The sequence below is a fragment of the Clupea harengus genome, chromosome 23 (assembly GCF_900700415.2).
Source record: "Clupea harengus chromosome 23, Ch_v2.0.2, whole genome shotgun sequence".
NCBI classification, from domain to species: Eukaryota; Metazoa; Chordata; class Actinopteri; order Clupeiformes; family Clupeidae; genus Clupea; species Clupea harengus.
The window spans coordinates 15,664,932-15,677,431 of NC_045174.1; the positions used below are offsets into that span (position 1 = coordinate 15,664,932).

Here is a 12,500-nt window from a genome sequence, read left to right on the forward strand (position 1 = left end):
CAAATAATTTCAATGAAACTAGGAAGGATTCCCGGTGTTGTTTTTTTGCGTTGTTCTTTTTTGGTGTACACATCTTGTCTGTAAATGGAGGTTGCTTTCATTCATAACCATGCTGACCTTTGAAAATCAAAACTACTCCTCACTTCCTGAGTTCCTAAATCTAAGTTTAATATCGCTTAGTAGGCTTTTTGGAGCGATACTGACACCTCCGGATGGCTGTATTAATAGGGGCAATAAATGGCAGCGGAAGCGGTGTGTTTGTTGTTTTGGCAGGACAGTCCCTGCTGGAATGGCAATGCTGGGCCAGCTGGCCTTTGCCAACATGCGATCCAGCAAGTGTGAAGTAGCTTAGCATTTAGCCTTAGCGATAGCTGTTAGCATCAGAATGTGTTGATCATATGTCTTATATCTCTATCTTTTTTTCTGTTTTTTCTTGTGTGTTTGCGTGTGTGTGTGTGTGTGTGTGTGTGTGTGTGTGTGTGTGTCTGAATGCAGAAAGGGAACACAGCGCTCCATATAGCCTCGCTTGCCGGCCAGGCAGAAGTGGTCAAAAGGCTGGTAACCCATGGGGCCAACGTCAACTCACAGTCTCAGGTAAAGCAGCGCTTCAGAGGTGGTGCTCCACTACTAAACACAACTCACAGTCTCGGGTAAAGCCGAGCGTCAGAGGCAGTGCTCCACTACTAAACACAACTCACAGTCTCAGGTAAAGCAGAGCTTCAGAGGTGGTGCTCCACTACTAAACACAACTCACAGTCTCAGGTAAAGCAGAGCTTCACAGGTGGTGCTCCACTACTAAACACAACTCACAGTCTCAGGTAAAGCAGAGCTTCAGAGGCAGTCAGAGGTTCTCCACTACTAAACACAAATATGCAGTCAGTCAAACTCACTCGGTTATATAGTCAACAGTTAATTTCTCCGTAAAGCATTGTACCAAAAAATTCAGTTCAGACAGTAAAACTAATACCACGGTTTTGTTTCCCCACACATAAACTGCGTGACCTCTTGGTACTGCTCAGTAAATCCACAAAGTTAAGGCTACATCATGTTTACATGCCACAACAACCAGCCATCTTAAATAAAATGCTATGGTGACCCAGTGGCTCCACGCTCACACTACCCAGTCTTCTATTATAGATCCCGTGACACATGGAATCCAAACCTGAGTTTGCCATCTCCACTATTTGCATAACCACAAAAAAAAGTCCCCATAGCAGTTATGGTGGAGCTGTTCGTGGTTTATCAGCATGTGTCCCACGTCAGGCATGCATATGTGCATTAGTGCTGTAATGTGCAGTATGTGTGTTGCATGGAGAGTATTTGTGGAGTGTGGGTGTGCTGTTCTCAGCTGGTTAGCTCCTCTTGACATCTGTGCGAGACTGTGAGATGCGTCTCACAATAGCCTCGATATCAGAGCAGCAACAGCAATCCCCACAAATGTCTTATCTTACGAGCTGCTTTTGATGGATAGCGTCCCGACATCAGGGCCTCACTGCTGCATCTCAGCAAATCATATATTTCAGCTGTGGTTGTGAAAAGTGCACAGACTAGCAGACAGACATATGCATGCACGCGCACACAAACCTCCACACACACACATGCACAAACACACACACACACTGCATTGTTATGTGGCTAGAATGACTAAGCGAATCAGTGAATGGTGGAGACATCCACACACACACAGACACACACAGACACACACACACACACACACACAAAGAATCTTGTCCTGATGTGACTCAGCTGATAAGAGCTCCTTGAGGATGCCTCTGAATGAGTGCCAAAAAGCCTACACACACACACACACACACACACACACAACACACTTACACAAACACACACAAACACACTAACACACTACACACACACACACACACACACACTAACACACACAGACCGACAGGAACACACTTGCATGACAGCACATACACACACACTAACACACACGCACAAGAGAGCATATCACACTGTCAGCTTCACAGCAAAGTGACCCAGATTATTCCCATATTCAAACATGAACGTAAACACACAGTACGACACAGGTATACTACAGAAAGCTGGCTGATAGCTGACCTGAGTAAACCGTGCAAGGTTGAAGCTATGATGCTAGTGCTAGAGATTATCCAGTAGACCCCGCCCCCAGCCCATCGCTGGTTTTCCCATCACCCCTGAACCTGCCTTTGGCATCACTGAGACTCTCCCTCTCTCCTCTCTCCCTCTCTTCTCTCTCTCCCTCTCTCCTCTCTGCCTCTCTCTCTCTCTCTCCCTCTCTTCTCTCTATCTCTCTTCTCTCTCTCCTTTCTCCTTCTCTTATCTCTCCCTCTTCTCTCTTCCTCTCTTCTCTCCCTCCCTCTTCTCTCTCCCTCTCTCTCTCTCTCCTCTCTCCTTCTCTTCTCTCACCCTCTTCTCTCTCTCCCTCTCTTCTCTCTCCCTCTTCTCTCTCTCCCTCTCTTCTCACATGATAAGAGACACACGCTTTTCATAAGTGTCACAGCAGCCAGCCCTCGCACAAGGGCTCCCAGAATAACCACCCAGCCACACCAGAGCCCCCTGCATTTCACAGATATGCTATTCCTGTGGTGCCAAAATGCTATGTTTGTTTCACAGCAGACGTGCTAATACGTGTCATTCAGTTCCTGGTCACTACAAACAGTGTCTCTCTCCCACTGTAATGATTTACCTGGTAGGAGCTGTTGCTAAGCTACAGTTCAGTGGTCAGGCATTTACGCCTTTTGCTCAAAACTTTGGAGCCACAATGTTTTCAGAAACATTCACTGTTTCTATGACAAAGCATTTTTAAAGTGTAGCTGTTAATATAGTCTATTAAATAACTAAGTGGAACATACTGAGAAATGATGATTCAGAGCACATTATTGCTTTATGCTTCCTGGTTTTACAAGGGTAAAACCCATTAGGAGTAGGTTTGTGTAAGTACACATGATGAGTAGTGTGTCACACTGTACTTACTGGAACACTTACAATGTAATAAGGGTATGGAATTTAGATGGTCGTGAATTAGCGTCAGATTCTGGCATTCCAGGGCATTCTGGTTTGAAATAGAAGGTTCTAAGGTCGCTGTGTGTTTCTTTGTTGCAGAATGGCTTCACCCCGCTGTACATGGCCGCTCAGGAGAACCATCTGGACGTGGTGCAGTTCCTCCTGGATAGCAGCTCCAGTCAGAGCATCGCCACAGAGGTGAGTCCGACCAGGGCGTCCAGCTTCTCATTACTCTCAGCTAAAGCCCCGAACCATGAGTAGATACGCAAGTTTGGGGATTTTTTTAGGTGAATTTGTAGATCTATATTTGTGTGTGTGTGTGTGTGTGTAAGAGAGAGAACAAGAGAAAGCGAGAGAGAGTGTATGTGTCTGTGTGCCTGCGCATGTGCCTGTGTCTTTGCATGCCTTCTTCAGCCTCAGTACCACTACAGTGCTTCCTGAGAGTAATCTATAATACATTGGAGAGTGTTTGAGCATGAGTGAATGGGACCACACCCCATAGAGACAGTGAGCACGTGTCTTTGACTGGTCCCAGATCAGGCACAGAGGGGAGGTGCTGCCTTTAAATCCTTCCCCAGAGGAGAGATACTGTAGGTCATGGTAATGGCCTCTCTCCAATTTCTCTCTCTCTCTCTCTCTCTCTCTCTATCTCTCTCTCTCTCTCTTTTTAGTCTTGCTTTCTACCCCTCTCTCACTATTCAATCTGTTTCTGCCCCTCTCTGTACTCCTTCTTTCTTTCCCCATCTTTTCTCTCTCTGGTTCTGCTTTTCCTTGTCCGGTGTCCAATCTCTCTCTCTGCCCCTCCCTTCTGTTGTCATTCTCTCTTCTCCCCCTCCCTCCCCCTATCCATCTCCATCAATCTCTCTCCCTTCTCCTTGTCCATATCTCCTTTTTCTCTTTGTATCTATTCCTCTTTTTCTTAAACACCTCTCTACCCTTATTTTCCCTCCCCTCTTTTTTCATCTCTCTATCTCTGTCCATCTCTCTCTCCATCTCTCTCTCTCTCTCTCTCTCTCCCTCGCTCTCGCTGGAGTGAGCACGGCAAAGACTACGCCCTTGAGTTACTACGCCTCTGCCAGGCTCAGCTGAATTATACATACGAGCGAAACGACCAACTCCCTCGTTTTTCTTTTTTTTTTCAAGCAGAGGTGGCGGATGAACGAAACGTACGACTAAAAAAAGATGCAGGCCAGTAGGAGACCCACTGGAAAAGTCTGCACAACCCGCTAATATGGACGTCTGTTAATGCCTCAATGCAATAAAGTCATGTCGAATTACGCGAATTGCATAAAAGTGCATGAAGATAACAATGCTCACATTTTTTCTGCGTTACAATTTTACAACAATTGTATAAAAAGGTAACCCATACCCCAAAACGTATGACATTAAACTACATTCCAAACATACATTCTACAGAGGAATAATGATTTGTTTCCCATCACAAACAAAATGAAACGATGCCTCATTCGTTTCTTAGTTAGTGTATCTGTAACGACGGGAAAGACTTCCTGCATGTGGTGATCCTGGAGGCAGTGCACCAGCCCAGCAAGGCAAGGAGGCGTCTCACTATGGCACCCAGGGGATTCGGTTTTCTCTTTTTCCTTTCCTTTCCTCTCTTTCTCTCTGGCCCGTAACTGTCCAGCTGAGATGATTACTGGAGAGTGGATATTTGTAGCCAAACCTGTGGGGGTGGTGGGGTGGTGTAAGGTCAGGCTGGCAGGAGAGACTAAGCTCAGGAAGGGCGTCCCGCTGGGCTGTTTTCATTACGGCAGCACCAGGTCTCGGCCAGCAGACAGCAGACAGCAGACAGCAGATTAGATCAGATTGCAGAGTGCAGATTTAAGGCCAATCAAGTGCAAAAAGAAAAGTTCTTCACGGCAAGGTGCCAGCTGTGGGTGAACCACCCGAATCAGTGGCCCTGTCTCCTTCCAGCCGTGTCATGGGTGAACCACCCGAATCAGTGGCCCTGTCTCCTTCCAGCCGTGTCATGGGTGAACCACCCGAATCAGTGGCCCTGTCTCCTTCTTATTCAGGGGATGTTTGTGCAATCATGCTGTGACCTATAGAGCTTCAGACATGAGAGTCTCTCATGTCCTGGGGTATTATTTTACTGTTTCATATGTCTGCACTCAATGTGGCGATGTAACCTGCACACTGTATATCAGAGTCTGTTGTGTACTGACCACCTAAGTTTGTCCCTTTTAAGATATCGTAACCAACAACCAAGAGGGAACTCAACTAACCGAACTAACTGTCTTATCGACATGAAGTTAACCGTTTCCTCTCTGCCCACCCCTCCCCAGGACGGCTTCACCCCTCTGGCAGTGGCTCTTCAGCAGGGGCATGACCAGGTGGTCTCCCTGCTCCTGGAGAACGACACCAAGGGCAAGGTGCGCTTACCTGCCCTCCACATCGCCGCCCGCAAGGACGACACCAAGGCTGCCGCGCTGCTTCTCCAGAACGACCATAACGCAGACGTGGAGTCCAAGGTAACCCCAGCAACGCTCCGGGCGACTCTGTGTTTATCGGTGTTTCCTGTTTGGTGTTTACAGTGCGTGTGGAACTTGATGGTGCTGGATGGCTAAGAGTGAGACTAGGGTCCCACCGTGTATGACATAGATAATCCAGTAGACACTACTTTAGTCTTGGGATATGGGTAGTCCAGATGAAACAAGATCAATTATATTTGATCCACACCAGTAAAGTAATACACTTGCATGTTCTCCAGGATACTTATTTTCATGGCATTATCAGCAAAGGGTGATTGTCTTTCATTTTTGGCTGTAATATGAGTAATATTTTTTGCATGTGTACAGTAGCACAGCAGAAGTCAAACGAATCATGCCTACGTAGCAACAGAAAACGCATAAAGGAGATATGAATACTGAGTGTGGCGATTAGGATGACCGAGGGACAACGTTGCACCATCCAGTTTAGTGCTGTGGGTTTCTGTTGGTGTCGTTGTTGTTGTGGTGGTGTGCTCGTCGTCACGACGACCCCTCGCCCCGCGTAGTCATGCCGACAGCTTGGTGCTCCCATTGTGATGTCGTGTGGACACTAACCACCCATTCTCTCTTCTCTCGAACCACCCCCTCCTTCCCCCTCCCCGGCCCCCGTGCCGCCCACTCTAGATGATGGTGAATAGAACGACCGAGGTATACTTGTCCAGCATCGTACTCTGACCACACACACACACACACACACACACACACTCATTAACTGTCATATACAAACACGCACTGTCTGCATCTGCTGAATTCACTGCTGCTGCTGCTAATGCTGCTGTTGCTAATGCTACTGTTGCTAATGCTACTTTGCTGTGTGTGTATGTGTGCATCGCTGCTTTGCTGTTCTTTTAAAGTTTAGGTGTTGACATCCTTCCTCCTTATTAAGTGCAGTAGATTGATGCCTTCAAGGGTTGGGGAGGGGCAGTGTGCGTGGGGGTGGGGGTGTGTGTGGGGGTTCGGGGTAGCATGGGGCAGAAAGCATTGACCCTGACAGAGGATCTCTGCAGCTGAAGTAGGGACGGGATGCTCCGTGTCAGGTGTCAAGTCAAAGTTCAATGGTCAGATGCAAGCAGCAGCTGAGGGCCAAAGCTGGAATGGGAGTCACTCCTGGAAGAAGATGTTTAGGAGTGATCCGAGTGAGAGAAAGAAAGAAAGAGAGACAAAGATAGAGAGAGAGAGAGAGAGAGACAGGGAGGGGAAAGACAGGTTCCATTCTTAACCACAGCAGCGCCTTTGATTCTGCAATGCGAAACAGAAATGGGGTCAATTCTGATTTCTAGCTGCTGCAGTGAGTCAAGCGTAGGATTTTGGCAACTGAATTAATTCACATGTACACACACACACACACACACACACACACACACACACAATATATATATACTTTCTCTCTCTCACACACACACACACACACACACACACATACAGGGGTTTGACCCTGCACTTAAAGTTATAAAGTTCTACTGTTAGGCAGATAAGGAGGTAGAGTAGATCCTATTTGTCAGAAGGAGCTGTGGAGATGGAGAGTTTAAGAGCCCAGATGCCTCAGCTGCAGAAAATTCTCTCATACCACACACACACTCACACACCACACACACACACACACACACACACACACACACACACACACACACACACACTCCTCTAACCACATTAGTCTGTTGCATGACTTTACCCCCAGCAGGTGTCAGCAGAACTAGGGGCGGCTGTCCTGGTTCTCACTTTTTCTTTCCCTTTCTTTTCAGTCTTTCTCTCTCTTTTCTCTTGTCCCCCCTCACTCTGTCCCTCTTTCAGTTTGTCTCTATCAATTTAATTCAGTTCAATTCAAGTGAGCTTTATTGGCATGACAGTTGTTTTTGCATTGCCAAAGCATACCATTTAAACACAAGGTTAACATACAGAATACAAAGATATGGCAAACTCTCTCTCTCCTTCTCACATACACACACACACACACACACACATACTCTCTTACACACATACCCCTCTTTCCCTGTTGTTCCGAGTAAGCATGCCTTCGGGCCTGTTGCCTCCTTCTCTCTCTCTCTCTCTCTTTCTCTCTCTCTCCTTCTCTCTCCTTCTCTCTCTCTCTCTCTCTCTCTCTCTCTCTCTCTCTCTCTCTCTCTCGCTCACTCATTCAAGACGGGGCACAAGTTGACGGCCCAACAGCTCTGCATGACATCAGCAGGAATGCCGATCATATTAACCCCCTTCTTCCCCAAAACCTCCACCATTTTCCCGTACTCAACACTAACAGTGCCACCACCTAGTCCAAGCCAGCACTACCCCTCACTCACAGAAGAAACCTCACACTATTGCCCTCTGCTGCCCCCTCCACTAACAGGATCTACCCCACGTCTACACCTTAACCCCAGCAGAGCAGAACCGCTGGACTTGAATGCTTTCGCACAACTGGTGGTCACTGGCAACCATGCACTTCTGTTGAAGGAATGTTTTTTATATGATATAACACAGTTTTTAATTATGATTGGGAATTATACAAAACAGTTTGAAGGCTTCCTGGTGAGGTTTAATTAAGTTAAAACCTTACTTGTATAAATTGCAATTATGTGTTTTTTAAATTGGCTTTTTTTACTTGTCCTGGCTTAAATGTCCCTGTTGTGTACTGCAGTATAATATAATTCTGTAAATCATCCACTAATATAATTTAATTCTGCAAAGCAGAATAGATCTCTGTTATATTCTCATTTAATTTTGAGTTGCAGTACATTCATATTCTATAGCAATCAGGATAAATCATCTTGAATTAAATTAATCTGAATAAATTCCAATGATATAAATCTTTTTATTTAAACTTTTTTCATTTAAAAGTCTGTGGGAATGTGAGTTGTCACACACACACACACGGTGTGCTTGTCTCCGTCAGTTGTCAGTGCATTTGATGCATGTCCAGTGTCCAGTGTGCACAGCCAGAGGCAAAAGACTGCTGTTCTCGTTTCCATGACAGCCATGTGTGAGTGTGTTCTCTCCGCTTCGGGTCACCGATCTGCTTCGCCAGCGGGCCGAGAACTCGCATCCTTTAAGGTTCCGAGTCCATTCCTCAGACCAGAACCAAGACCAAAGACCAAAAACCACCACTGCATCTTCACATGAGTGTGGGATGCCACAAAAGGACACCCAGAGATAAATGCCTAGATCATTTGGAGTTTGGAAATGTTTGGAAATATGTTATCTTGTCTATACTCTAATCAGTGTTTGATTGAATATTTCAATATTAAGAGGGATTTTTTTTTTTTTTTACAAATTTCAAATCATAAATCTTATCTTACAAAAATTTTAAATCTCAATTCCTTGAGGACCTCTGTGAAAGGATGTGGTGTTGCCAGGTGGTTGGTTTAGGGTGTGGTTCTTGTCCGGTTCTGGCCAGTGCTGAACTCACCATCTCCGTCCTGTGCTGGAATGGGCTTGCTTGGCTCAGCAGTGTTCCAGAACCCACCGCTGACCAATCGCGTGCTCTCCTCCCCTCTTCTAGAGTGGCTTCACTCCTCTCCACATCGCCGCTCACTATGGCAACATCAACGTGGCGACGCTGCTGCTGAACCGAGGAGCAGCCGTGGATTTTAAGGCCAGGGTAAGGCTCGTCATGAACACACACACGTGCATACATACACGTGTACACACACACATGCACGTATACACATACACACATGCACAAAACATGCACACAACAAAGAAACACTCTAAATGTATGTGTATACATGCACAGCCAAGCCCATGCATATAGAGCACCCATGCACAGACAGGCCTGTGTTTACTCTTTGAAGTCTGCACAAACATACCCATACCCAACCCTAGTTAGCTAAGCCCCTCATCTAGATTTAGGAAGTGTGACAGAAATCTCCCTGAGTGCATCAGGTTCTGAAATGGATACGGTTCTGATCTGGCATTGATTCTGCTTTGATCTGCTCCTGATTCTGCTACTGATCTGGAAAACAGAGAGGAGAGGTTCTCACAGTAAACGCCAATGGCACTGCATAGTGCTGAGCCGAGGCTTTCTGCATCTGCTGAAGTCACTCACTCATCCACTTACACACACACACACACACACACACACACACACACACACACACACACACATACACACACACATACGGTTCTCAAGTGTGCACACAAACACATGCACACACATACTATTTCTCACTCGCTCTCTCTTGCGCACGCGCACGCGCACACACACACACACACACACACACACAACACACACACACATACAGGTACAATTTCAGTGTGTGCATTACCTCCTCCTATCACTATGTGAAACTCGAACCAAACTATTTAAATGGAATAGAATGTGTGCATGTGTGTGTCTGTGCGTGTGTACGTGCGTCTGTGTGTGTGTGTGTGTGTGTGTGTGTGTGTGTGTGTGTTCACACACACACATTGCAGACACATACACACTTCCTGTCCTCCCTGTCCTTCCTGTCCAAATGTTCCCATATCGATCACTTTCGGAAGAAAATTCTTAAATTCACAGATTCACATTTTCTCCTATTGTCTTCACATGACCCTGTGCCCTCTACAATGTTCTGCTGGCACCCCTGCACACACACACACACACACAAACCAGGCTCTCAGATCGCAGTATGAAACGGCAGCACACAAAGACCTCCCTAGCTCTCTATTGTGTTGAGCGCTGGATGAACAAATGGGTCATACTTTAGTGTTACACTGTAGCATTCTCTTTGTGGTAAAGCAGTTGGCTTCACACCAGAACACACACACACTCACACACACACACACACACACCCACACACACACACACACACACACACACACGCACACACTGTGGTGTGAGTGACACATGACTTTGAGCAGCTGTCACTAGAGGGTGGTGTAACTCAACCCCTCAACTCTGTGCCTCTACTCAACACACACACACACACACACACACACACACACACACACACACACACACACACACACACACACACACACACACACACACACACCCGATTCCCAAACCACACCCCCCACTTAGCCACCGCAGGGCAGACTTACAGTAAACCATGCCTCACACACATGCTAAACTCATAAAACATCCCAAAACAAATTACTCAGGCAAAACTTAAATAGTGAACCTCTGGAAAATATACAGTCTCTGATGTGCAGTCTCTGCTGTGGTCCTGTTTTTATGACTCTAATATGTGTGCTGCCAGGAGTCCCGTTTGTACACATCTTAAATGACCGTAACGGATCTCTCGTATTGAGCCAATGGCATGTCTCTCATCTGTTTTACTCTTTGCTCTCCTACTTTCTCTTCCTCTCCTTTCATTTCCCCTCCTCTCTTCTCCTCCTCTTTTCCTTGCTTCTCCTCTCCTTTTTTAATGTTTTCTCTTCCTGCCTCCTCCTTTCCTCCTCCTCTCGCTCTTCCTCCTGCTCCTCTCCTCCTCCTCCTCCTCTCCTCCCCTTTCTTCCCCTCTCTTCCCCACAGAATGACATCACCCCGCTGCATGTGGCGTCCAAGAGGGGAAACGCAAATATGGTCCGGCTGCTTCTGGAGCGCGGCTCTAGGATTGACGCCAAGACCAAGGTCAGCTCCCGCTCCCTCTCTCGCGCCAGGGACATTTATCTGAAACCCATCTGAACCGGAACATGGAGACCTTGTTTAACGTCTTTACAGTTTCTCACTCAACCACCATCACAGCACCGGGAGTGTATCCTCCATAATGATAATCTAGAGCGCTGACAGCACAGAAGACATACAAGGCAATAAGCCCAGAGGTGTGGTCACGCCTTTAACATTATGGTCAATAGGTTAGAGTGATATGGCCTCTGTGAGTAGCAATCCCTCATTCAAACTCCCATTCCCATTACACGGCATGTTGGCGTCGTGGGAAAGGATGTGAGGGGGGGAGGGGAAGGATGTTAGGGGGGTGGGGGAGGGGGGGGGGGGTCCTCATCTCTGAAGGTGACTGCACCGTGGGCCGGGAGCATTACCCATGATGCCGTGCGCAAGTGCTCTGTGATAAATAACAACAATCTCATCTCCTGGGCGCAGCATGTGTTTGATGTTAGAGCGACTTCTCCAGCAATTACAGCCAGCTGCTGAGAGCGTCCAGCTTTTCCTAAATACATTTCCACAGATAGAGAACAATACGTCTTTGTATGGGGAAGTGTCCCCCTTGTTCTCACTATTTAAGTGTCTGGCAATGGTGTGACACACATACAAACACTCATACATATGCATGCACGTGTGTGCTCATACATGCACAGCCCGACACACACAGATGTGTAAATGTTTTCACCAACACCCCCTGATCTTGCAGAGAAATGACACAGATTCACAGATGTGCTCACACACACACACACACACACACACACACACACACACACACACACACTCATCTGGCACACACACACAAACACACTCATCTGGCATACACACACACACACACACACACACACACACACACACACACACACACACACACACACACACTCATCTGGCACACATCTGACATCTTACATCCCAGCAGTGTTCTTTGAAAGAAGTCGTGTTTGGAAAGCCCTGGGGTTGTTGAACAGGCTAACCATGTCTCTGAACAGCACCTGTGATTGTGTGTGTATGTGTGTGTTTTTGTGTATCTTTGTGTGTGTGTGTGTGTGTGTGTTTGTGGAACTGTGTGTGTTTATATGTGTATCTATGTGTTTATGTGTGTATATGTGTGTGTGTGTGTGTGTGTGTGTGTGTGTGTGTGTTTGTGTCTCTATGTGTTTATGTGTGTATCTGTGTTTATGTGTGTATCTGTGTTTATGTTCGAACCTCAGGATGGGCTGACTCCTCTCCACTGTGCAGCTCGGAGTGGTCACGAGCAGGTGGTGCAGATGCTTCTGGAGCGAGGGGCCCCCATCCTGTCCAAAACCAAGGTAACGGTCACCATAGCAACGTCCTTCTATAGCAACAAAATACACAAACCATAACAACACAGCAGGGGTATTCCATACGCCTACAGAGGCCTACCACAGCCCCTCAAA

General features: G+C 46.8%; 1 protein-coding gene across 31 annotated transcripts in view; it reads left to right on the plus strand.

The window, feature by feature from the left end:
* ank3b (ankyrin 3b) overlaps window positions 1–12,500 on the plus strand; it is a 206,639-nt gene that overhangs the window by 127,010 nt on the left and 67,129 nt on the right. For 22 of the 31 annotated variants that reach the window (XM_031561619.2, XM_031561614.2, XM_031561623.2 and 19 more), the window contains exons 4-10: window positions 496–594; window positions 3,100–3,198; window positions 5,304–5,489; window positions 6,132–6,155; window positions 8,998–9,096; window positions 10,957–11,055; window positions 12,294–12,392. In XM_031561619.2, coding sequence (XP_031417479.1) covers window positions 496–594; window positions 3,100–3,198; window positions 5,304–5,489; window positions 6,132–6,155; window positions 8,998–9,096; window positions 10,957–11,055; window positions 12,294–12,392 — 705 coding nt within the window. The remainder of the gene's footprint in view (window positions 1–495; window positions 595–3,099; window positions 3,199–5,303; window positions 5,490–6,131; window positions 6,156–8,997; window positions 9,097–10,956; window positions 11,056–12,293; window positions 12,393–12,500) is intronic. The other 9 variants (XM_031561610.2, XM_031561624.2, XM_031561638.2 and 6 more) reach the window with 1 other exon arrangement.